The sequence below is a fragment of the Pithys albifrons genome, chromosome 5, assembly GCF_047495875.1.
Source record: "Pithys albifrons albifrons isolate INPA30051 chromosome 5, PitAlb_v1, whole genome shotgun sequence".
In the NCBI taxonomy this organism is placed as follows: Eukaryota; Metazoa; Chordata; class Aves; order Passeriformes; family Thamnophilidae; genus Pithys; species Pithys albifrons.
This window is the reverse complement of record NC_092462.1, coordinates 26679302-26702934: the sequence shown is the minus strand read 5'-3', so window position 1 is coordinate 26702934 and position 23633 is coordinate 26679302. Positions and strand designations below refer to the sequence as shown.

Genomic DNA, 23633 nt, shown 5'->3' with positions numbered 1-23633 from the left:
CGTGATGTTCATTGCACAGGACAGCCTCTGCGGTATGGTCTAGCTGAGAATAAGAAAGCAGAAGGGCAGAAAGGGCTAATAATAATTCCTTTAAATTGAGTACTGAGATATTTCACACCTTCCTGTAACATCTTCCCCACGTTCCATCCATGTCAGGGAAAAGTTTCAAGGGGATGCTCTGAGGGTGGCTTCACTCAGTTTCTCTGGGTCTTGCATTTTTTTCTTGTGTGAGGGTGCAGTTTAGCCCTCACTAAATCTTTGATTGTGATAATGGGTTATATTTTGTAGGCACTAGAAAGTTTTAAAACATGATTGCAGTCATTCTGTCCCCGAGTGATAATTTCTCAGGAGTTCATGACTGGAGAAAGGCAAGCTATGAGCTAAGATCAGACGTACTATAGACAAAGTTACTCTTTAAATGGGAAAAAACCCCACTGTTGAGGCCACGCTAGGAATACTGTGTGCAGGTGTGGACTCCTCCGTATAAGAGAGGGACATACTGGATAGAATCTAATGAAGGAAGGGCCTCAAAGGTGAGCAAGGGACTGCAGTATGTCTCAGTTTTTTTACTGTGTGCATGACTGAGCACTGACACAGGTTGCCTGGAGAGTCTGTAGAGCCTGGAGGTATTTAAAAGCCATCTGGATGTGATCCTGGGCATGCAGCTCTAGGTGACCCTGCTTGAGCAGGAAGAGTTGGATTGGATGATCTCCAGAGGTTCATTCTAACCTCAACCATTCTGTTATTCCATGAAAAAAAAAATTTGCTGCCTTGATTTGAAAGCTAGGTGATGACAATTGTTTCTGCAGCCTAACACCTTTGCTGTCAGTGCTTTTAAAAAGAGACTACAATAGGCAACAGGAAAGACATTACCCATGGCCTGGTGATTGTAAAAATGTGACATTAAGGATCTAGTTTTATCGTTTCCTTCATTTTATCCAGTTGAAAAGAAGTCTGATACCAATTATTGCATCAGATGACATTGTTGAATGTCTAGTTTTCTCTTGCATTCATCACTCCTTGAACAGCAGTGTAATTGTCTTCAGCCTTTTAAAGGTCAGCTATGCTTTTTGTTCATCTTCAAAACATTAACCTGTGGGGCTGAAGCATACTCATACAGCATTTTACACTCCAGTTTTACTCATACAACATTTTGCATTCTGGTTTTAATATAGGTTTTCAGTAACAAACAAACAAACAAACAAATAAATAAATAAAAGTAACTATATGGAAAGGAAGTAATTGACTATACTTCCTAACAGAAATACATCAGTGCCAATTTAATGCCAATATGTTTGTGCCAAGTATCAAAATCATGTTTTGCGACCAACACATAACACAATGTCCTAATGTGTAGTGAGGGAAGAGCAATCAATCTACTCACCTTCAAAAGTTAACTGCTGTTATGCTTCATAACTACCTTTGGAATATCTTCTCTCAAGGTTTTACTCTTGTTTTTTCTTTATTTGTTGTTTTTGCTTTGGGGTTTTTTTTTTGTTTTTTTGGGGTTTTTTTTTGTTGTATTGTTGTTGATGGAGTTTTTTGTAGTTTGGTGTTCTTGTTTGTTAGGGTTTTTTTATGTTACAGTTTAATGGAATTGTAAGTGTATCTACACATAAAGCCAGACTGCCATGCCTACAAAACATGCTGTGTGAAAAAGGGATGCTCCCTGGCACAAAGCTAGTTTTGCCATGAACTGGGAAGGTTCACCAGGGCTAGGATGTAGAGTAGCTTATGGGCTGTACATTTTTACTTCACACTGTTACTCCCTAATTCCTTGGAGGGACAAGAAAATAGAGTTCTAAAGTACAGAAAGGAATATTGTAGGAATGACTGAAAATTATTTTAGTCCCTATTCATCTGAACATTAGAAACAGAATGATAATCACTTGAAAAGCATAAAGCCACAAGGTCGTTTCTGTGCTGTCCTTCTAGGTTTGCCTTCAATCTTTCTCTTTCCCAGAGCTAATTTCTGCAGTTCTTATGCCTCTGACTAGTACTTCCAGTGCAAGAAACGTAGTGTTGAGCATAGGAAAATTGCATATATGTCAGAAATGAGACTGTTGGTATGAATAGGGATTTACTGTGACTAGATGACAGCCTGAAGTTTCCACTTTTTTTCCAAAGAAAATAATTGTTTTGTTCTAGTTTTGCAGTCTCCATTTTGTCACAGTAGTAGCTCTCTGAATTCATAGCACTAATAAGTAAACCTGGGAGGAAAGGGCAGGCTTGGAACTTCAACCCTTTGATTAGAGATTTAAGCCCCTGAAAGCATCAGCCAACAGCAGCTGTTTGAAAATGAAAGGGGACAGAAACAAACTTGTTTGGGGTGTGGGTATGAGGAGAAATAAGTGTGTATTCATTGGTCCCTTCTGCTTCATTTTGTCAACTGGCAGCTTTCTTCAAGAGCGTTTTAGGTCAATCCTTTAGGACACTTACATCTAATCTCCAACAGCTTCAGAGCCTCACCACTCATATATCAAATGCCTGTGCCACTTTATCAGCCTTACAGCTACTGTAGTACAAAGGGGCCTTGAAAAAGGGCTGACACAAATGGCTATTGAATTCCCTGTGAGCTTAATGGTACCTAACATTTTTTCTCTGGCTTGGAAAATACCTCACTAAAGTTTTGCTAGTACATCAATGGTTTTGGTTTCTGTTTTGAAGCAGCTCTTCATGAAATTAGAATGTAATTAATGATACAATTGAACTTGCTTTCATGGAAAATCAGAGTTTATGTATCTGTGATTAAAATCTGACTGTGGAAGTAAGAAAGAATTAAGTCCTTGCTTAACAGAAAGCTTCTATGGAGGATTAGAAAATACATGTTACTGCATTTGAAAAAGCCTTTATCTCAACTCCTCTGTAACTTTCGAGTAGAGAAGTAGTTCATCATGTGTACTGGTTTTGAATACTACATGAACATTGTTCACTGAATTTCTGGTATAAACTACTGTTTCTAATTTGTGTTGTATTACTGTATTTAACTTTTTCACATTTTTGTACATTTACATAGCAAAGGGTTTATAGAAGAACCTAATTGCAGGCTTTCTGAGAGCTGATTTTGGCTGTTATTTTAATGTGCTTTGCCATGCCAGAAGTGTGATGCAGTTGTGTATGTGAGGGTTACCAAAGAAGAGAGGTATTTCTTGTGAAACTGAGACATACATCTGCAGAGGATTTCACATAATTGACCATAAGCCCTAGTTGTTTTACAATAACATCTAACCATTGTGTTATCATTTTATCTAAAGTAAATAGTGTTTTGCCCATAAATACAGGGTACAAACACTAAGAAATGTCTTTTAGTGTTTTGGTTTTTCTTGTTTGCTTTTTCTTTTTTTTTTTTTGGTTGGTTGTTTTTTTGTTTTTAAATTTGAGGGAGGGAAAAAAGATTGAAAATAATTGTTATTTGTTGAGTGACTTAGAACTGTAGAAGAATAATATATTATTCATTAAACATCCCCCAAATTTGGAACATTGATGTAATGCTGAATGTTTTTAAATTTTTAAAACTGTTTTTCAGCTAGTCGTATAAAAATATCAAAAATAAACAAGCAAGGTATATTAAAAAAATTAAAAATCTCTCTGTTCTTCCAAATTCTTCCATTTTTGAAATGGACGCTTCTCAGATTATTTCATTATCTGCTTTCCATATGAGACCAGAAGCATAAATGTCAAAATCATTTAAAATAAGCTTTTCTTGCAGTATTTCTAAGTTGTAGAGAAGAGGAAACCATTGGCAGTCTTGCTATTAAGGTTAATTAGCAAGATTTTCAAAATCAGGAATCACAGTTTTCTTTTTGATTTAGTTTGACATCTGTGTGTCTCTATCACCTTCAGTAGAATTATTTCTTGTCTTATATAGGTTAGAGTTAATCTAATCTAAGTGATGAAATAAGGCATTTTAGTGCCCAGCTGTAGAGTACATGTTGGCAGAGTATTTTTAAATTTTGCTTGTCATTACTTACGCAATATGAGAGTATTCATATATTTCATCATGTCTTTCTTAACCTTATCTTTTGTTTTCTTTGCCTTTAGGGTGAACCTGGTTTGCCTGGTATAGCAGGAGAGAAGGGAGCAGCAGGGCTTAAGGTTGGTGTTGAAAACGCATTAAAAACAGAAACACAGAGTATGTGAGTGCATATATAGATGACAGTCATGCTTTCCAACTTGGGTTTATTTTCTGAGTGGCTTTTAATGATCTGCTCTCTCCAGTGATCAGTACTGTAAGAGGCTTTACACATTTCACCATAAAGAAGCATATTCTTCTGCTGTGCATGTTTAATTCCAGTCAGTGGCACTGACACATACACATTCACTGCCAAGTGAATGCAGTATGCCTGCAAGTGTTTGGGAATTTGGGGACCTTTTCAGAAAGGCTTTGTTTATGCCCCTTACAATGTGTTTCGGGCTTCTTTTCAAGAACTGCTGTGGTTGATTCTTTGACAAATGTCAGGGTTAAGTCATGAGGACTGATCCTGCTATTACGAAAGTTAGCAACAAACCTCATTAGGAACATGTCTCAGCCTGTATCTGTTACATCAGAATGACTCTTTGCACTTATTTGTTATATAATTTGTTCTGCTGTTTTAATATTGAACTAGAGAAATAAAACATAAAGTTTATGATAACTTCATTTAAAAGAAAGCTCGACATGTCCAAGGTGATGGGATTTATGGGCTTCTTGGAATGGGTAATGCTAAATTATACTCCCGTCAGCTGCGAGTGTGTGTCTTTGGCGCACATGTGCTCCTCAGCTGATTCTGTGCATCATGCTGCTGCTGACAGACATGCAGGGCAGCCTCTTTACATTTACTGACTGCCTTCTTGTCCATCAGGAATGAAAACAAACCATTTGGGAGCATGACCTTTTCTAAATTTCTATACAGAAGCCAAATCATGGCAGTTGATCCTTAATTCGTATTCCCACTGTAGTCTCTGAGTTGCCTAGCGACTGGCAGCCATCAGAAGGGGCAAATAGGAGCCAGAGTGCAGCATTGAGCCAGAAATGCAGAGATGAGTTGTCAGGATCAGGCTGCTGTGCAAAAGTGCATTTGCAGTTTCTCAAGCATGTTTTAATTTTGAAAAAATTGTGCCTATAAGCCATGTTTTTTGTATAGAGATTGTTACAGAGAATGTAAGGAGCACTGAAGGGTCTTTACTCTGAAACAATTAGGAATTAATTCAAAACACTTGAGGAATTTTCTCTCTCTCTCTCTTTTGGAACCTTCTGAGCCATTAACAGAATCATTTGAGGTTTTCCCTTGTTCTTTCCCAAAACACAGAACCATTGTCCTTGTAGGCCATGTCTCAAAGGCATATGCCTGTTTGTCAATGTTTAATTTAGGATAAAAGGGGAGGGAGAGAAGTATCGATAATCTTTAACTTTTAAAATTATATTGAAATTGTATTGTCTATCAAGGTCTATTACATTTGCATATTTTATTGTTTATTGGAGACTTCTTGTTGGATTTTATCATCCGAGCCATTGTCATCAGTAGTGGCATAATTGTTAATAATCGACTTACTAATGACATTAATACTAACATTTTTGAGTTTTGCTTGAGATAGTAACTAATGACTTCTTTGCTCCAATTATTTTCATCAGGGTGACCCTGGAGAAAGAGGAGAAAAGGTGAGACATGTTCCACTTCCATTGTGGTGGTTCTGTTTTGCATAACTGCTTGGAGAATTGCCAGTGCACTGAGTCCAAGTTTAAAAAGAAAAAAGCATGGCTTGGACTTAGAACTTGAGTGTCATTGAGAAGCCTTTCCGAGTGTCAGACAATACCTACCAGTGGAAGCTATTGATCTGCGATTGCTGCAGTGGGATTAGCCGCAGAGAGCAGTGCTCATGTGTTAAAGACTGCACAGCTGAGCAGCCACGCAACTAATCCTAGCTATGGTTAGTCTCAGAAAAAGATGGGCCTGTCTGAATAAATTAGAGATACATAGATTTCTCAAACCTTGATTCTGATGCTCTTACACCTGTGTGGAATAAAATTAATAAGGAACAGAGTGATAGCTACATAGGCTCTAAATGCTATCTGTGTAACCAATTCTCCACATACTAAAAGTGGAATTCTCCGTTTGTATTTGGAGATCAGTTTAAGTAAGAGCAAGGAAAGCTGCCCCGGTGATCTTATGCCATGCACTGTCTGGAGAGGTACCAGCAGCACAAAGGGTTCACTGATGATGCCCTGACTTGCAGGGAGTTGGCAAGGAATTACTTCTCTGATGTCCATAGTCAGACTAAGACAAGAGGGTGGAACAAGCTCCACACTGTAAAACAGGAGTATAATTTTGCTCTTTCAGGGAGAGTGGCCAGTAGTAGCAGCCAAGTACACACTGAGTTAGAGTCGAGCTTCTGCATCTGTACACAGGGACAGATTGAGAATAAGGCACAAGCCTTATTCTGAGTAGGAATCTGTACAGCGCCTCATCTTCTGCAAGCACACTAAGACGTGTTTTGAAAAAGTAAGGTACTTCTATTGAGGTGCAATTTGCTCTTGAGAAATCGTTATCCATGTCTTTGCAGCTACAATTGAATTTCATTTCCAGGTGCCTGCAAATCCAGTTCATTCCACATTTTGAAAAGCATATCATAAAAATAATCCAGGGAAGTCTTGAAAGTCCATACACCACATGTGGAAGTATGAAACTGGGAATCTTTTTTGTGAAATAATTTCTTGTGTTAAAATTAATTTTTTGAATACTTAAGTAATCCGGTGTTTGTTTTCAGACACAAAAGGAATAACAATGAACTTTGACATATACTGAATTTCTGATACTTAAAATCATTTTATTTTTCCATTTACCCTTTGTCTTTTCCTGAGAAGTGTCATTACAAATGCCCTCAATGTGCTTTACCATGTCAAATGAACTTGGGATGACATTCCTAACAGTTACTGTTCTGTTTCATCAAGCCCTAAATTAAAGTGCTGCTAGATTGTTAGCTAGCTCCCATTGTGTCAGTGACTCTGATACACAAATTGCTCTCTAAGTCCTTCTTAATGAAATTTCACATTAAGATTTTTGAAACAACATGACGGGTGCTGAATAAATACTGCTATTTGAATACTACTACTGGTTATCTGAACAAGACCAGGAATGGATTTTTAGCCTACTTATACTCAATATTTATCAATATTTTTGGCATTTTAAATATTTCTCTCACTTTACATGAACCTGATATCGTACAGAAGTTTTTGGCCTGTAGTTTGACATATACTAAAGACTGTTTTGTGTAGTCTGGACTTATTATATGGCTATATGACTATAAATGGAAATTGGGTCTTTTTATGGATAAATCTTTGGAAATTTTTCTTTAAAAAGTTGGGGGTTTTTAAAGTAGAGAATGTCTATTCATCCATGGAGAAGTGTTACCTGAACATCACTTTTTAAACAATAAACAATGGATAGAATTTGTGAACAGATAACAGTCATTTTGATAGCTCCTTGGAGGACCAACATTCAGTCAATTTTTTTAGTTTGTGAATCAATCAAGAATGACTTTAGACTCAGAGAGTATATGCCATAAATTACTTGAGAATCCTAATAAAATGTACTGGAACTGTGTAACTGTCATCTGAATCTTATTAAATACATTTAGGTGAATGTCTGTGTTGGGGAAAAAAGTATTGATAGATTAAAATGCTGAATCATCATTAAATCATTCCTTCATTGCTAAACCACAGTGAACTTAGAAAGTTGATAGTTTGTGGGGGCTTTTTTCAGCTTTGTAAAGGGGATCACAGTTACAGTGAAGTCTGTATAAGACATAGCCACTTTCTGACAGTGTCACAGACAGACTGACTACCTGATTAACAAAATGAGTGTGCTAGTCATGTTGGAATGCTGACTCTTCTCTGCATGCTGTGTGCTCACATAAAATCACTAAAATATAATATGTATTTTAATTATAGGGGGTTGCTGGAGCAAATGGACTGAAGGGTGACACGGGAGAAAAGGTACACTACTTAATTAGCAGAGAAGAAAATGTGTGCATTGGGCATGCTTACAATATAACAAGCTAATGAAAATAATAATTTGATCAAAAGATAAATGCATTTTAAACTGTTTTTTAAAAGATGAGTGATTTGACCGAGTTAATTTTTATGAACAGCAGAAAAATTGCCCATATTCTATTCAACTAAGCATAAGATTTCTGACTTCATACAGCAGTAGCTTTAGTACAGAATTCATCAGCATGTTTCTAACTAGCACTCCTCCTTGCTGAAATTTGCATCATACAGAAGCTTTGGTCACAATTTCTGAGCTGGAACTAGGTCTGTTGAGTTATAGCCATTTCTGATACATCCTTTAACGTTTCCCCTTTGTTTCCCTCAAAGAGAGGAACCAAACCAATATGGGACAAAAATTATGGTATCGTAATAGGTAATTTCCCTTAAAAATTGGCAACTGGACAATCAAGAGGTGAAGATAAAAACCACTTTGAATCTGTATTCCAAGTGACATCAACAATAACCTCGCTTTATTCCTTACTGGGTCATTGTTGCAAAGTACCGAGTTGTTATAGAAATCACGAAAGTATAGACTTTGTCAAAATTTTTATTTTCCTTAGTTTCATTTAATGTGAGGCTCATGTTGTATCACTCACTGCAAAAGGAAAAAAAAAGACGTGGGTTTTCACTGTGATTTACGTACACAAGTCACAGTCTTTAGTAGTCAGGGTAAAGCCTGTGTTGCATGCGAGGAAGGGTCAGACATATTGATCTCTTATGGCCATCATTTTGAACTCTTATACTTCTAAAAACATTTATTTTAGTGAATGCACTTTGACAGAAGCATAGATTTTTTTCTTTTACCCTCGCATATATAAAGCTTAACGACCTTACATCAGTTCAGTGCAAAAAGAATCTTATGATGGGTTTATCAAGCTGGTTAGGAATGCATGCAAATCCCTCAGGACCTATCACTAGGATACAGTAAAGCTATACTTTGAAGAGCATGAGGATTCTATGGGGCATATTCTAAAATCAGCAATTAAAAATAGACATTAGATTTAAGAATAGTCAAGCTCTTTAATTCTCAAGGAGTTAATTTAAATAATGCTTTATCTGCAGTCATGCTTATTAACTCAGATGAAAGTCTTAAGAACCTTATTTAGTTACTTACACAGTATATGCCAGTAAAATAATCTTGATCTACTTTTATGTGATTTAAGAATATAACCTGTTAGCAAGTATGAGATTGTTGTTAAGATAGTTCTGCAACAAGTAAATGGGAAGTTTATAATCTCTCTGGGAAGGCTGGTGCAGCTTCACTTGTTGCTTTTCTACTTTATCAACTGTGAGAGTGAACTTGTATCCATTAGAATATCCATGCTGCACTGTGATCGGTAGTGTGCACATAACCCTGTTTCTGCACAAGTATAAAGTTTTAAATATTTCTGTGTGAGCTTTCAACAGTTTGGTAGTCTAGCTGGGGTCAACTTGAGAGAAGTATAGGTCATCAAGAGACTTCTTAGATTGGTGTATCTGAAGAAATTTCAATAAACCTGTTCAGCTTCATAATGCAGAGGTCTTCCATCTCTTCTACATTTCATACTAGTTTCAGAGGAGGGGTGGTGACATGGGAATATATTCTGTTTGTTTAGAGTGCACTGCTTTAACCATAACAAGGTTAGAATCCTCTGTATTAAGTTTTGCAAGACTTAGCAGAACTGACTTCGTTGACTTTCGTTACATTTCATCCCTTTTCCCTGCCTATAAGACAGTCTGCCACACAAAAAAAATAAAATGCAGTTCTTACAAGAGAGCGGCAGCTTAAATTTTCTGATAGATAGCTATGCAAACTGCACTTTCTAGAGAGCTTAGGAGGCTGGGTTTTGACAGATAATTTAGGAGCAAGCATTAAACTTGGTGTCACTACATTACACTTGAGCTACTCAACAGGGTTTGTATTCTTTCCTTTTCTTCAGCATAGGGGAAGTTTTTGCTCTATGATCATTCTATGTAATTCCAGCATGAATTTTCCCAGCAACTGCTAATAATTTAAGTGTTGGAGGAAATCAGGATGACTATTTCAGACACATTAAATTGACATGCTCATGAACTACACTTGACTTTTTTCCTTTTTTTTTATTTGTATTTTTTTCTGTATTATGAGACTTAATAAGGCTCTTTATACAGTGTGTTTGTAAGAGAGCTGCTGGATGTATTCAGAAATGAGATGAGTCTAGTATCCACTCAGTTCTCAGGTGTTCAACCACATACAAGTACAGACCCTTCCTGCTCAGTAAAGAAGCCATTCATTTTATGTAAATAAATGCAGAGAAATTGCATTAGATTATAACACTGCATATGCTTAAGAGATTAAATCCGTAGTTCATACATGTTAAAAACATTTCTTTAAAGGCTTCAGTAATGTTTCTGTGAGATAAATGCTAAATTTTAGTCATATGGTGACAGAGATTCCAGGTGACAGGAGTTTCAGGTTTGGTTTAGAAGTAGGTTTCTGTTTGAGCAATTAATGTAGTGTTCTGAACAGCTGTACCTAGTGACTCTCAAAAATGTGGACTGGAGTGCTTACTTCTTTACCTGAGACTTTAGAATTAAAATGTCGTTGTTGAATTGACCAGCTTTGAAGATAGTGTTAATGCCAAGTTGAAGTTCCTGGTTCTAAGCTTCCACTGTAGCCTCAGTCCCTGGAAACTACCAAGTATATTCCTTCTTTGTACGTGTTCACCTGCTAAGTTTTCTTCATTTTCAAGCTGTTTGACTCATCAGTGAATTGAGAACATGCTGTACCATAATTTTTTCTTTAATCTAATACTAATTTTTATTCCTGCATGAAGGTGGATTATCAATATTTTATGTGTTACTTTCTCCACATCCATCATTACCCTTTAAAATCTTTAACTGGTTAATGTGTCTTACCAGTTGCTTTACCACTTTATAGCTATAAAAAGTCCTCAAGGCTTTCAGTTGTACATGCTTGTAAAGGGGTATTAGCAGTACCACTCATGCATGTATATCAAAATGAGGAAGCTCAGGTTTCCATGTATGTATCAACCCTTCATAATACTGATTTTTGTGTTTTCTTTCACAAGAGCAAGCTGCAGTAACTGTGTATTCTTATTCTTTAAAGGGCAGGAAGCATGTAAACGGATAAAATTTAATTTTTTAAGATAATACCAGAGACCTCATACCCAAACCACTTTTAAAGTTATGGCATTCACATAATGCTTCCTGCAGCTTCACTGAAACATCAAGAGTGCGTATCCCTATTTGAATTTTAGCACAAAGAATATTAGGCATTTATACTCTGCTTATACGTCTTCAAAGTAGATTACAGTACTGGCTTCTGTTCTACCTAGGTAAATCACCAGCAGGCTGTTTGGGGAGCTTGAAATTGCTGCCATGTAGCAACTTCTTACTTCCCATGAATGATGTAAATTTATTTTGAATAATGTGTAATGAAATAATTTTTCAAATATAAGCGATCTAGCCTTCTTCAACAGTGTATAGTTTGACTAGCAAACTAGTAGGTTTTTTTACTTTTTTCTTCGGCATGTTGTTTAAGAAAAAAAATCAGCTAATTGAGTGTACAAGAATTTTAAGGATCCTGAAAAAAAATTGACAGAACTGTAAGTTAAATCTTCCTTGACCAGGTCATTCATTGATCCTCTGCCCTTGTATATATCACTGCTTATCAAACCCTGTCAACCCAGCTGATCTTCTGCCCTGTACATGTCACTGCCTATCAAATCCAGTCAACTCAGTGAAACACAGGCAAATCTTTTTGAATTCTAGATGCCTCCTCAGAACAGAGATCTTTCCTGAATATATAAATTACCATAGCTCACCCATCCTGTAAGGTACAACACATCACTGCATTGATCTATCAGTTTAATATGCTGAAGTGCTGAGGAAATAGAACTGTGACCTGTCCTGATGGAGACAAACCCATAAATCACTGGGTTTGGTTTTTTTTCAAAGCAAGTCTTCACTACCACAAAAAATTTTGGCATTTGAGACCTGACACTTGCCAACTGCAGAGTTAGGTCAAAATGCTCAGTCATATCCTTTGCAAATAGCATTAAATTATTTTTAATGTAGATCAGCAATTTAGAGATGTCAAAGTATTTCCCATCTTCTGGCTTTATGAAGTACATTTATACAAAATGTGCAATTATTACATCTACATTATTAGTTGTGAAATTTGAGGTTAACTGTTACACTCTGGGTGAGTGAAACTAAATCTCTCTGCATGGTCTTGACAACAATACTATTCCTTTTCTGAATTACATTGATTGAATTAATTAGTTAAATTCCTATGTAGCAGCACAGAGAACAGGCAATCTTGCTATATAGGTATTTTGCCATCTAATGTTGCAGTAGTTTTGCGTGATTTGTTTTATGTGTTTCCTGGAAAACTGTATATGTAACAAGTGTGATTATTTCTTGTGGATTTTGTATCAGGGTGACCCTGGTTCTTCTGCTGCAGGAATTAAGGTAATGTAGTTTTAAAGTAGTTGTGCGGGTAGAAGAGGGGTGGTTGGTCTGTGTTACTTTATAGTGTCACAGGCATTTTGAGTATCATTAATATTATGGTTTGCCACATCTCTGTTTTTAATTAATTTTTCAGATCTCATATTTCATCTGTTTCCTTTTAGGGTGAACCTGGTGAATCTGGACGGCCTGGACAAAAGGTATTAGTTGGAATTGTTCAGTTTTCCTTTTCAGTTGGATTTATGATAAATGATATTACATCAATGTTACCAGTGGCACTTACCTGTACTAGGGTGAGCCCAAGGCAGTACAATTTAGCAGCCCAAGGCCTGTATACATTTCATATATGTTCATTTTGTAATTCAAACAAGCACATGAATGATGATACTAATTAACATTTAAAGCAATGTTAGACTAACCCACTTTTACTTCTAGCCACAGCACACTTCTTGCATTGAGAGCTTATGCAGTAGCAGCTGGTGAGACTAACAAAGGTGGCTCTGTTCTTTCAGTGATCACAAGCTAACCCTGCATGTTTGACTGACTATTAACCTTCAGAATATGGTACATTATTACATCTCATTAGGAAGAAAGTAAGTATTGACTAGAATCTTTTTCACATGTACCTGTTAGGGGAAGAAAATAAGTATTGACTAGAGTCCCTTTCATATCTATGTGTAAGGGGAATCAAACTGTCAGAGGAACGTAATATGTTTGGAAGGACCTAGACCAGGTAATATTGCTCTGTTCTTCCTGCCAGGGGAAGAAATGCCCCTGGGTGCTTTGTGGCTAGGATTGCTCCTGCAAGTAAAGGTCCTGCAGGAGTTACGACTCTGTGCCACACGAGGTCATCTGACTGCTGTGCATTCAGCTCCTTTTCATGAGAGTAGGAGGCAGGTCATGCAGGGAGAGCAGAGACAATGAGATAACCAGCCTTTTGCATTGTAATACTTGGTTTCCCTCAGGAGTCATTGGCACAATTCTTGCCTCTTACAAGATTGAACTAGCCACTTCTACCAGAGTGGAGCAGAGTCCATCTGCCAGCTGAACTAGCAGGTATTCCAGACAGACAATCAAGAGCTGAAATTCTGTATGATGAATGGCAATACACCCATTTTCTAATACTCAAGCAAAACTCTAACCACATACAAAGAGATAAATAAGAAATTAAGTGTCTTTGAGAAATTATAACTGTCATCAATTATAAGATACTAAACAAAGACTGTTATGGTTGCAAATGCAGTTCTTTAGTAAAATACAGTTTTAATTAGGAAAGGTAATCAAAGTTGTTTAAAGCTCTCTAATCTGCAGAGTCATTCAGTGTGTGCATTCTGCATTGTATGCTTTGCTTGGGTAATAAACCAGAAAATGCACTTAAGAGCCTGTGGAGATTCGTGCTGTCATTAGGTGGCTGCCATGGAAGCAAAACTAGCAGTGATTTGTCAGCAGCCTCATGGATCTCAGTCCCCAGGCACTCAGGTTTGATCTCATTTACGCAGCATGGATGAGTGAAAGGTAGGCAGTTCAGACTTTCTATTATCTCAGCTGCTGGAACACAGCAGGGCAGTCTTGGTGTGTTCTTTCCATTCACATCATCAACTTCCAGTATACCATGTTTGTGTCCCAGTCCAAACCAGCAGCTTTTATACTGTGCTCATCCAGTGTGCCTCCTTCAGGCAGGTGCCCCACATTAGCTGCTCTGCACCCTTGCTTAGCAGGGACTTGTCACCTCACCAGAGATTGCAAGGAGTTCTTTTTCCAACTAGAGGAATGTGTCTGCTGTCTACATCATCTCAATACTTTTCCTTCTTCTGTGTCCCATTCCTATTTCCTTCTTGTATCTTTTCTTCCTTGTATTTTCCTTATTCCTCTCCTTTTAGTTGTTCCTTATTCATCTTCTAAGGACAGATATACATTGAGCTGCCCACCTGAATATTATTTACATGAAATGAAACGTGACAGTATTTCAACAGTCTGACAAAGCTGTTGTGTGCCATATTGTGTGCAGAGCTGATAGAATGACCTGCCATGCCTAGCTGAGCATGATGAAAGAGTTAGTATACAGCCTTGGTTTCTTTAAAAATCATTCTTCTCATAAATCATACTCAGATATTAGGAAGGGTCCAGAAAAGAAAATATTATGCGTTCATCTACAATACCAATTGTAATTAAGAAATAGTGATTTATTTAATTGTGTTTCACATTGTTTAATGTATCTTTGAGGGACACGTTAATTATTTTAGATTAATGTGACTCTGAACTGGCTTTGCTGGATCCTTTCTGCTTGTTATGTGTGAGTCTGTGGGGAATACCTTTGTCCCAAGACCAAACAGTGACATACTGCAGCAATACTATTATATTGCCAATTACAAATATTCAAATGCTGTGCTTAGAAGTGAAATACAGTGCTTCCACAACGAGATGAGAAAAGTTCATGCTAGTAATGTCATATGTATGGCTACTCAGGCAAGAAACTGAAAGAGAGTAGGGGTTTGGAGTTAACTTTTTGTAAGTGCAGTGGCAGCATTTTAAAGGATTATTCTTTTGCAAGAGTGATAACCCATTTTCTGCTTTAGAAAGTGTTAGTCAGCAAACCAAAAACTAAGTGTATATTGAAAATGGCACCCTAGCCTCTATTCTTCCATCTGATTTTATAGTTAGTATTTTGAGACTGCAATCTTTCCTGTGCTTTTAGGCAATTTGAACACTTAGCATTTTGGAGAAACTAAAAAAAATGGTATCAGATCCTTCTATACCCCTTAAAAATCACTCCATTTGGTAAAGGGATTCTCAGCTCCTCAATTGTGTGTTTCAGTTTGTGGCAAAATGTAGTTTTCTTTTGAGCATTTCAAGTCTATTTAAGAATACTGCCATAAAGAAGTGTCTTTGGGTACTGTAGTTTGATGAACATCTATATTATGTGTATGTGTGTTTATTTATGTATGTACACAAGTGTATCTGTGAATGTAGGAATATGTAACCCTGTGTGTACACAGACATGTAAAGTACTTTAATAGCACAATCTGTATGAATCAGTCCAAACCACAGAGTTGAAATCTGGATTTCTATAAGGCTCAGTAGCATACAAAATCTGGGATATAGTTCAACTCATTATAAAGGTAAAACTTAGCTGCAGAGTTCAGACATGAGCTTCCAGCAAGTTCAGGGAATATTTAGATCCAAGGTACTGGTTAAAATCCATCTCTGTATTAAAATAAAATCTCCAACCTTTAAAATAATGATTTCTTCACATGTTATTGCTCTTTTTTTCCTCTTCATTTCCCTAGACAACATTTTTCCATTTAGCTGATATCACGAAATGACCATTTGTGAGAATGTTGTCATTCTTGTCTTAGACTAATTTCAACTTAATTTCAAAATTAATACATTTAGTTTTCAATACCTGTTACAAAATTACCCTTGCATGTGCAGTTCTACAGCTCTTTTCATTGCAAGTTTAGATCAACAAGGCTTTTCTGGGTAAAGCAGTAAAAGGTTATGTTTCAACTATCCCTCATGGCACCGTGTATATTCACAGATAAACAACAGGCTCTGAAATTATGCTATGGACAGCTCTATGCAACTGATGGCCCGGTTATAATTATGCAGTGCTGCTTGAATCATGCAATTTAAACTAAGCTCTTCTGAATTGCTTTGTAACTAAATCAGACAGTTACACAGCACAATTATCTAGCTCAGAGTTGAGAATGGAACAGAATTAAACATCTGTTGTAAGTATGGAACTTAAATGGCAGTGTGTAAAATGAACCAGTGCTACTTGTTTTCTTCTCTTCTGCTGAAGGCTAATGTGAATTCATATTTGGCTTTCCTGACATGGATTTTCAATCTGTGTGTCATTTTCACATCCAAGGTTCCCAGAAGATATCTAAGTTCTTAACACAATTCCTACTAATTGTATGTTTATTTTGAAAATACAAGTCCTGCTGGAGCTGACTAGCAGTCACTCATGCTCTTTGATCTTCCTGCAGAATTTACAAGGGTGTTCACTGGATTGTGACCATAATTGAATAATGTCTGTAATATTATGTAATTTTCCTGTATAGGGTGAACCAGGTCTTCCTGGGCTTCCTGGACTCCCTGGAATAAAGGTAAATAAACTGTAGTATCTGTTGTATTGGGGGGGGACACCATGAAGAGGGGGAAACTGCAAGAATTTGGCTCAAATGAACATACTGTACTTGGCTTATGTTTTCTTCTGAGTCTCTGGTATTAATCTGGGAGTTGGCATGGAAAGGTTTCACATGGAAATTTGGTGAAGTGTTTGTGAGTAGGCAAACAGTATATATCTTATATTAAAATGCAAGTAGAACATTGAATTTAGTCTTTTTTATTAAAAAAAATCTAAAATAGTAGAGGAGTTTTTTGTTGTTGTTGTTGTTTTTAATGGAAGAGTCTTGTCATCAAAGTTTTACTTGGTTTCCACTTCAATGTGTGCTTTCCGGTAGCAATGGTCTGCTGAATTTACCAAGCCTCCAGCCAGAGAACTGCATTAATTATACACAGGCTGTGGAGAACTGGCTCTGTTTTCAAAAATACGCTGTGCTCCATTATACAGCAGTAATTTCCACTGACAAGTCAAAATGTTTTAGTAAGCTTCTAGTCAGTATTAGGTACAGTCCCTGTACCAATATCTCTTTTAGCCTCTGGCTTCCAGTTTGTCTGGAATCTCAAGGCAAGCTGATACAAAAAACATGTGGTTGATTTATTTCTAAGTGGTTGCATTTGGAGTTGGAGACACTCTCACAGTTTCAGCTGTAAGCATATAATTCTGCACAGAGTGAGTGGACTTGCATATCCTGAGTAAGCACAGATTAGAATGGTGGTTTCTTCTTCATGGCAAAGACTGTTCTTTCAAGAAACAAAATCTCTTTGAAACTTTTGCTTTGTGATCCAGCATGGTCCTATGTATGCCTCAAAGTGATAATTTTTATAATTTCTCCTTTCTAACAAGGAGTGTAAGTCAGGACCTAATTCTTGTCCGTTGTGGTAGGATTCAAGATTTATCTCATGGAATATAACATTTGCAGTGGTTTTCTTAAAGGACCTGTGAATTGCCACAGCATTGAAGCATAAGGTCCCTTCTGTGTTACTAATGAATTATGGCAAGAATTGAATGTGCATATTAAAGTTTGTGTGTTGTAACAGCTGAAAATATAGTTCCCAGGGAGGTTGTTCGTTTTCTGCAAGAATGAACCCTATACTGGTTAGTGCAGATCATGTAGGCGGAGAGTCTTGTGCAGTTAAACTATTTTTATAAGGACCTTTGGCAGCAATCCCTATTCTATTTACTTTAACAGCAAGTAAAGAGGTAGCTCAGTTGAAGGTCATTGGGGCACTTGCCTGAGGCACTCATCCTGGGGACACTTGCCAAAAGCAACCGGAGTTGGTCTTTGGGGATTCCATCTTCCTGCAGACCTTGCATGTCCATGCATATAACTAGTAAATAAAAAAGTCTACATCTGAGCGTCTCCTCTGGGAAAAAATATTTGTTGCCAATAAAAATGGCTCAGAAGGGCAGCTTTCAAAATCACCTGAAAGGCAAGATGTGAAGTGAAAAATGGATGCAGTGTGGGAGTTTTGCCCAGTGAAAATTTTTGTCCAAATTCAGTGGATACCGTGGAAAAACAGTGCAGTTGCCTGCAGAGTAAAGTGGGATCATTTGGTCAAATATTAATCATTTAGGAAAATGCTGTCTTCTATTTAAAATCTAATCCGGGGGAGACTGGTGGTGTTTCAGTGAAGAAATTTCATCTAGTGCAATTCTGCGCTGAGGTGGCTGTCTGTGCCCTACATGACAAACAAGCTATAGCAGAATGTGCATAGGAGAGCAAAGTGTTACCACATCAGGCCTGAAGGATTGGTGTTAAATTCAAGGCATTTGTAAACTCTATGTAATTAAGCAGTCTGTAGAAAAAACCCTGGATTGTTCTGTCACTGAGACTACATCTGTGACATGAAAAGAGGTAGCAGAAACCAGGGAGTTGCTGTAGTTAGGAACGTGGGCACTCATCAGCAAAATAAAATAGTATTTTTCCCTTTTCTTGCCATCTGTTCTAGCAAAGACTTGTCTACCACCATGGTAAAATCATCACATCAATTTCCAAAGACAACATCAGTGTTACCTTACAGAGAAACAAATTTCCAGTGAACTCGTGTTGATTGAAAGCTACTTTGAAATAGCAGTGACAAGGATGAGAAACTTGAGTGTGGAGGAAACCAGTTGTCTGAACTTGCAATCACTTTGTGCTATCATGTTGTTATGACACAAAACAGTGAGGAATCCTATTTGGAGCAGTGATTTTTTTTTCTTTTTAATTTTTTCTCTTTTTTTCTCTTTTTTTTCTCTGTTTTTTTTTTCCTCCTAGTTGATCTTTGTTCTTGGTTATAATTCTTTCAGGGACTTTTCAGGATTTGATAAAACTCTCCAAGATATGTCTCTGCTGTTCTAACTTAGTAGTGATATGTGGTGGTGGTGGTGGTGGATAATGCAAAAGACATAGTACAAACCTCGGACAATGTCGTTAAAACATCTAGAAACTTGTCACAAAATGTAAGTTTCTATAAGGAAAGTTTTTCCTAGCAAATGGATGACAGTGTTCTCATGCATTTGAGTGCCAGCCCACTAGCTGTTGGCAGAGATTTTTCAGGCTATTTCCAAACTTTGTGAGAGGTAAAGAAAAAAATCAAGATACAGGGATATTCTACACACAGAAAATTCCTGCATATAGTTCTTACATACTAAATAGTAAATCCACTTTTCTTTAAATCTGTTAGTTGAACTGAAGTTTGGTCCTTGTGAATGAATCTCTACTGTGAAAACACAAATGCCATGCCAGGCAGTGGACCATATCTGTCCAGCTATATCTCATCTTTCTTATTGTTGAAGAAGCTTCCTGAAACATTCAGTCCAGTGTGCTTGAACATCCATAAAGGATTAATAGATACTAATCACTGAAAAAGTTTCAGCTTCTTAAAATGCCATTTCAATTAATTAATCAATGTTCTTGGGAACCTGTTAGGACTTGGTTGAATGTGATACTGGAGTCTGAATGAGCAGCAACACTGGATGGACATGCAAGTAACATATCTGAATTCAGAGTATGCTGCATACTTTTATTACTTACTTTTCTAGACCCATTCACTAGGCACATGCGGATGTTTTGGGAGTTCTTCCTGTTCCTTTTCCATCTCTCCTCATTGTCAGTTGATGCCATGGAGGAAACACAAGTACAGTCAGTTATTTCCAAGACAGTGAAGAAGCTGTCTGTGACATGCTGAAGAAACGTTTCTCAAGCACCTGTTGCTGTTTAGGAATGGCTGGAAACTTAATGAGCCCCTGAATGTGTTCCACCATGTCACTTGGGAAGCAAGTAAGGCACCTAAACACAGAGTATTAACTCATCGCTCTGCAATCCCCCAACTGATGCCAAGCAGACACAGAAGCCTGTCTGTGAAACACAAACTTCATGTATCTGTTTTATCTCATAACTTTTGTGAGAAGATGCATACAAAGCAGCACATGCTTACTGTAATGAAAATCATTCATTGTAATGTCAGACATCTCTCAAATCCATTGTGTTGCATTTTCTGGAATTTAGGCTGTACAGTCCTCAGCTTCTTCACTGAGTGAGAAGCCTTCATGGAACACAAGCTGCTTCTCAGTAGCAGCACTTTATGCAGGATCTAGATTTTCAATGTTGTTTCTGGAATTTTCCCTCAGTTTTTAAGACAGATACTGAACCAAGGCTTATGACTGCATATAAATCTTTATTTTATCCCGTTCAAGAAAACGGTACTGTTAAATGATTTGACATGAGAAGAGGCAGGCTGCTTAGCTCTTCTGTGTTTTCTGTGGTTTAAAATCCAGTGTAACTGGCTGATTCAATAGACTTGCCAGTATGCAGCATCTTGTATCTTACTATTCAAGTACTTTGGACTGACATCCCTAGGACTGTGCTGTGGCAAGGTTTCAGAAGAACCTGGATAAGGATATAGGAATTTGAATCAAGTTTATATGCTTTTCTTTTTATGAAAGCAAAACCAGTTGTAATTTTCTTCTGTGTATAGATTTCTTTTTTTTATACCTACTCAGAGATCTTACCTCATGACTTCCCTAATTTCATGTAAATACTGAAAGACTCTGCTCCACAGAAATTATTTTTTAAGCTCTAGAAGAGTTATTACTGCTTTCACCCATTTAGTTCTGTTACAATAGAGAACTTTCAGAGAAAATGAGAAACAATTTTCAAGATGAAGTTACTCTCCTATTTAAGCTCTTGTAGAAAAGAAAGCAACTGTTGTTGAAGCTTATGTGTTTAGATATTGCTCTTATCATCTTGCAGCAAAATTAAAGGAAATTTGAAGTCAATGGTAGTTCTAAGCATTTAATTTTAGAGTCCATGCCATTCACCGTCTATAGGAAAGTTCTGAAAATTCCTCTTTTCTCCCAGCAGTTCTTAGAAAGGCTCTTTGCTTTTACCTAATGCAATTTTTCTTTTCCATATTTCCATTCTTCGTCCTGTTTTTCTTTCATGTCAGTCACTGATAACAGGAAACCTGCAAGGCCTGTGTCTCTCCATTTCTCCAGTACTCAAGTATTCTTGCTCAGGCTTCAGTTCAGTTTTTATCTGATAGGTCATCATACTCAGAACTGTTTCTATCCTGAACTCAGGAGCTGGAAGGGACCAGCTGCCTTTGTAACAGGCATCTCCAAATCCTGGATACAGAGGTGTGCTGAGCATGTTAATTGCAGCAACGGGAATTCAAAGGAATTCATTTCTCCCTAATACGCACTTGACTTAGCTTATATATATATGGAAGTATTCAAGAGTGAATGAATTTCCAACCTTTCATTACTCACATACAGGACTCTTGAAAGTGGCTCATCTGCCTGAGCAGAGGTAAATGCATAGTGTAGTATAGGTTAAATACTGAAAAGCAGACTATAAGGATGCATGCTCTGGATGAAAATGGGAACTCATCTAAAAAAGTAGGACTTAATGCCTGCATTTGGTGGGCTAGTTTTCAGAAGTAACTCTCTGCATGGGTAGGCAAAATACATAATGCAATTTTAATTCATTGTGCAATTAATTTTGAGTGTTCACTTTTCAGAATGGAAGTGCATATACAAATATATCTGTATTTATGTAGATACACATCTAGCTTTGTTGCTTCATTTCTAGCTCTCTAGTTTCCATGTGTTTTGGCAGTAATCATTTGCATAGGATAAACATGTCAAAATCCAAACTTTTGAAAACAGTTGAATAATCTGGGAGTTCATCATCCTGCTGTATTGAGAAATCAAGAATTTTGTCATCCACAAAGAAAGCTTGGCATCAGTAATCTGAAAGTATTTCTATGCCTCAAATTTTTGTAAGGTCAGAAAATGCAGGCATGCAATAAAGTTCTTTATCTTTCAGAGTAGCAATAGAAATTAATTAGATTTGTCATCATAACTGTTTTCTAAAGGAAACAATTTGGAGCCAAATTTTTCATAGTTTAGCATTTCAGTCATTGCAAAGAATTAAAAAGTAGGTGCTCTTTACAACAACAGTTTTTATTCTAATCCTCAAAAGTAGTTACCATGCTGACTTGAATTATAATTAGCCCTTAAGTAAGAAGTACCTTATATGATCAACACATACAGAATTAATCAGAGTTCTTGCTAGTTCTGTTAGCACCCCCCAAGGTAACATACTTTCTGAGCAGACAGAACTTAAAAGCACGGAGAAAAGTAGGTCCACTAAAAAGCAATATATCTCATACGAAGTGGGGCTTGTTATGAAGCTTCAGCATTTTAGCTAGGTTGTAAGGTTTTACTTCTTTAGCTCTAAATGAATCATAAAGACTAAAAATATGCATTTGGAAATTCTAAACCACAATTGTTTTTTAAGTTTAGGGACCGGTTAGGGAGTAAAGATACAGTTTCAAATGTGATGAGTGATCCAACCAACCTGTTTTTAACTGGCAGTTTCTGGAGCCAATTCTGAAGTGATATGAAAAGCCTTAAGAAAGGCATTATAAAATGGGGTTAAGGTTTCTTTAATCAGATTTCCATGTACCTTGTTCATTTCCTTCTTAGGAGCTGAATACTGTAGTCCTCCTGAGAGCAAAATTCCCATGGACATCAGGCTATATATAAAGTCCCTTCAATGTCCTTTGCAGTACTCTCTGACTCTCTGACTTGTTCAGTCTAAGGCGAGCTGAATTTCTGAGAAATTGCTTCCCTGGAACTAAGTGCTGCACACAGAGGCAAGGCACAAGCAAGCACAGCTTCACCAACCACCACGGGTTGCTCTGTTCCAGGATCCTGAGAATTTAGCCCTCATTCCTTTCCAGAGTGGAGGAGTTGCAGTAGTTTGATTAGGTAGCAACCTCAGAAATAAAGTCTTACGGCAGCATATGCATAAGCACCAGTGAACCAAATCCCATTTATTATAACTGCAGAGCTGTTCTCCAAATTGTCTTGCGTCTCAGTTTGGGTTTTTTTTTGCTAGCTCTTCTTCTGTATATCTCCACCTTTGCAGAATTCTTTCAGTAGAGTTAGGCAAGGAAAGGGCATCATATTGATTTTCTTCTAAATATGCTTGTAAGTGAGCCAGGGTAACATTGAAGATATGCATACGTTGGTCTCTTGCTGTGATTAAAATGAGGGCCCTTCTGTGTCAGTGCTTTTCAGAAAGGACACTTTGGAGTCTCCCAAGGTCTGAGACTCCTGAGGAATTTGCAGGCTGGCCCATGCCAGACACAGGAATTTTTGGAGTACCACTAGACCTACAGGCAGGAGTTTGGACACTCTAAGCCCATCTAAAGCTGTGTGTTTGAGCATGGTCATGGTTTTCCTTAAGCTCACACGGCTGGATTTTCTATCTACGGAAAAGGTGGAATGAATCCACCTCTCCAGAATCCTCCACAGAAATTCAGGATGCTTTGGCATGGTTTACCAACTCAGGGATGTTTATACAAGAGTCCTGACCTTGGTACATTTGGACTTTCAAGAGAACACCAGGGAAAGGTGTGTGTGCCCTGTCTTGTGGCAGACCTGCCAGTCAGCCCAGGAGGCCCAGAACTTCCATGGTTTTGTCATTGAACAAAGTATTTCCTAGCAATGAACTATGTAATAAAGGTAAGAGAT

At 37.3% G+C, this 23633-nt stretch overlaps 1 protein-coding gene across 1 annotated transcript in view; it reads left to right on the top strand.

Annotated features, from left to right (window-relative positions):
* The window catches only part of COL25A1 (collagen type XXV alpha 1 chain), a 322294-nt gene that overhangs the window by 253492 nt on the left and 45169 nt on the right, over positions 1-23633 (top strand). Inside the window, exons 15-20 of the mRNA XM_071555983.1 lie at positions 4042-4095; positions 5612-5638; positions 7928-7972; positions 12449-12481; positions 12643-12678; positions 16543-16587. Of these exons, the coding sequence (XP_071412084.1) occupies positions 4042-4095; positions 5612-5638; positions 7928-7972; positions 12449-12481; positions 12643-12678; positions 16543-16587 (240 nt within the window). The remainder of the gene's footprint in view (positions 1-4041; positions 4096-5611; positions 5639-7927; positions 7973-12448; positions 12482-12642; positions 12679-16542; positions 16588-23633) is intronic.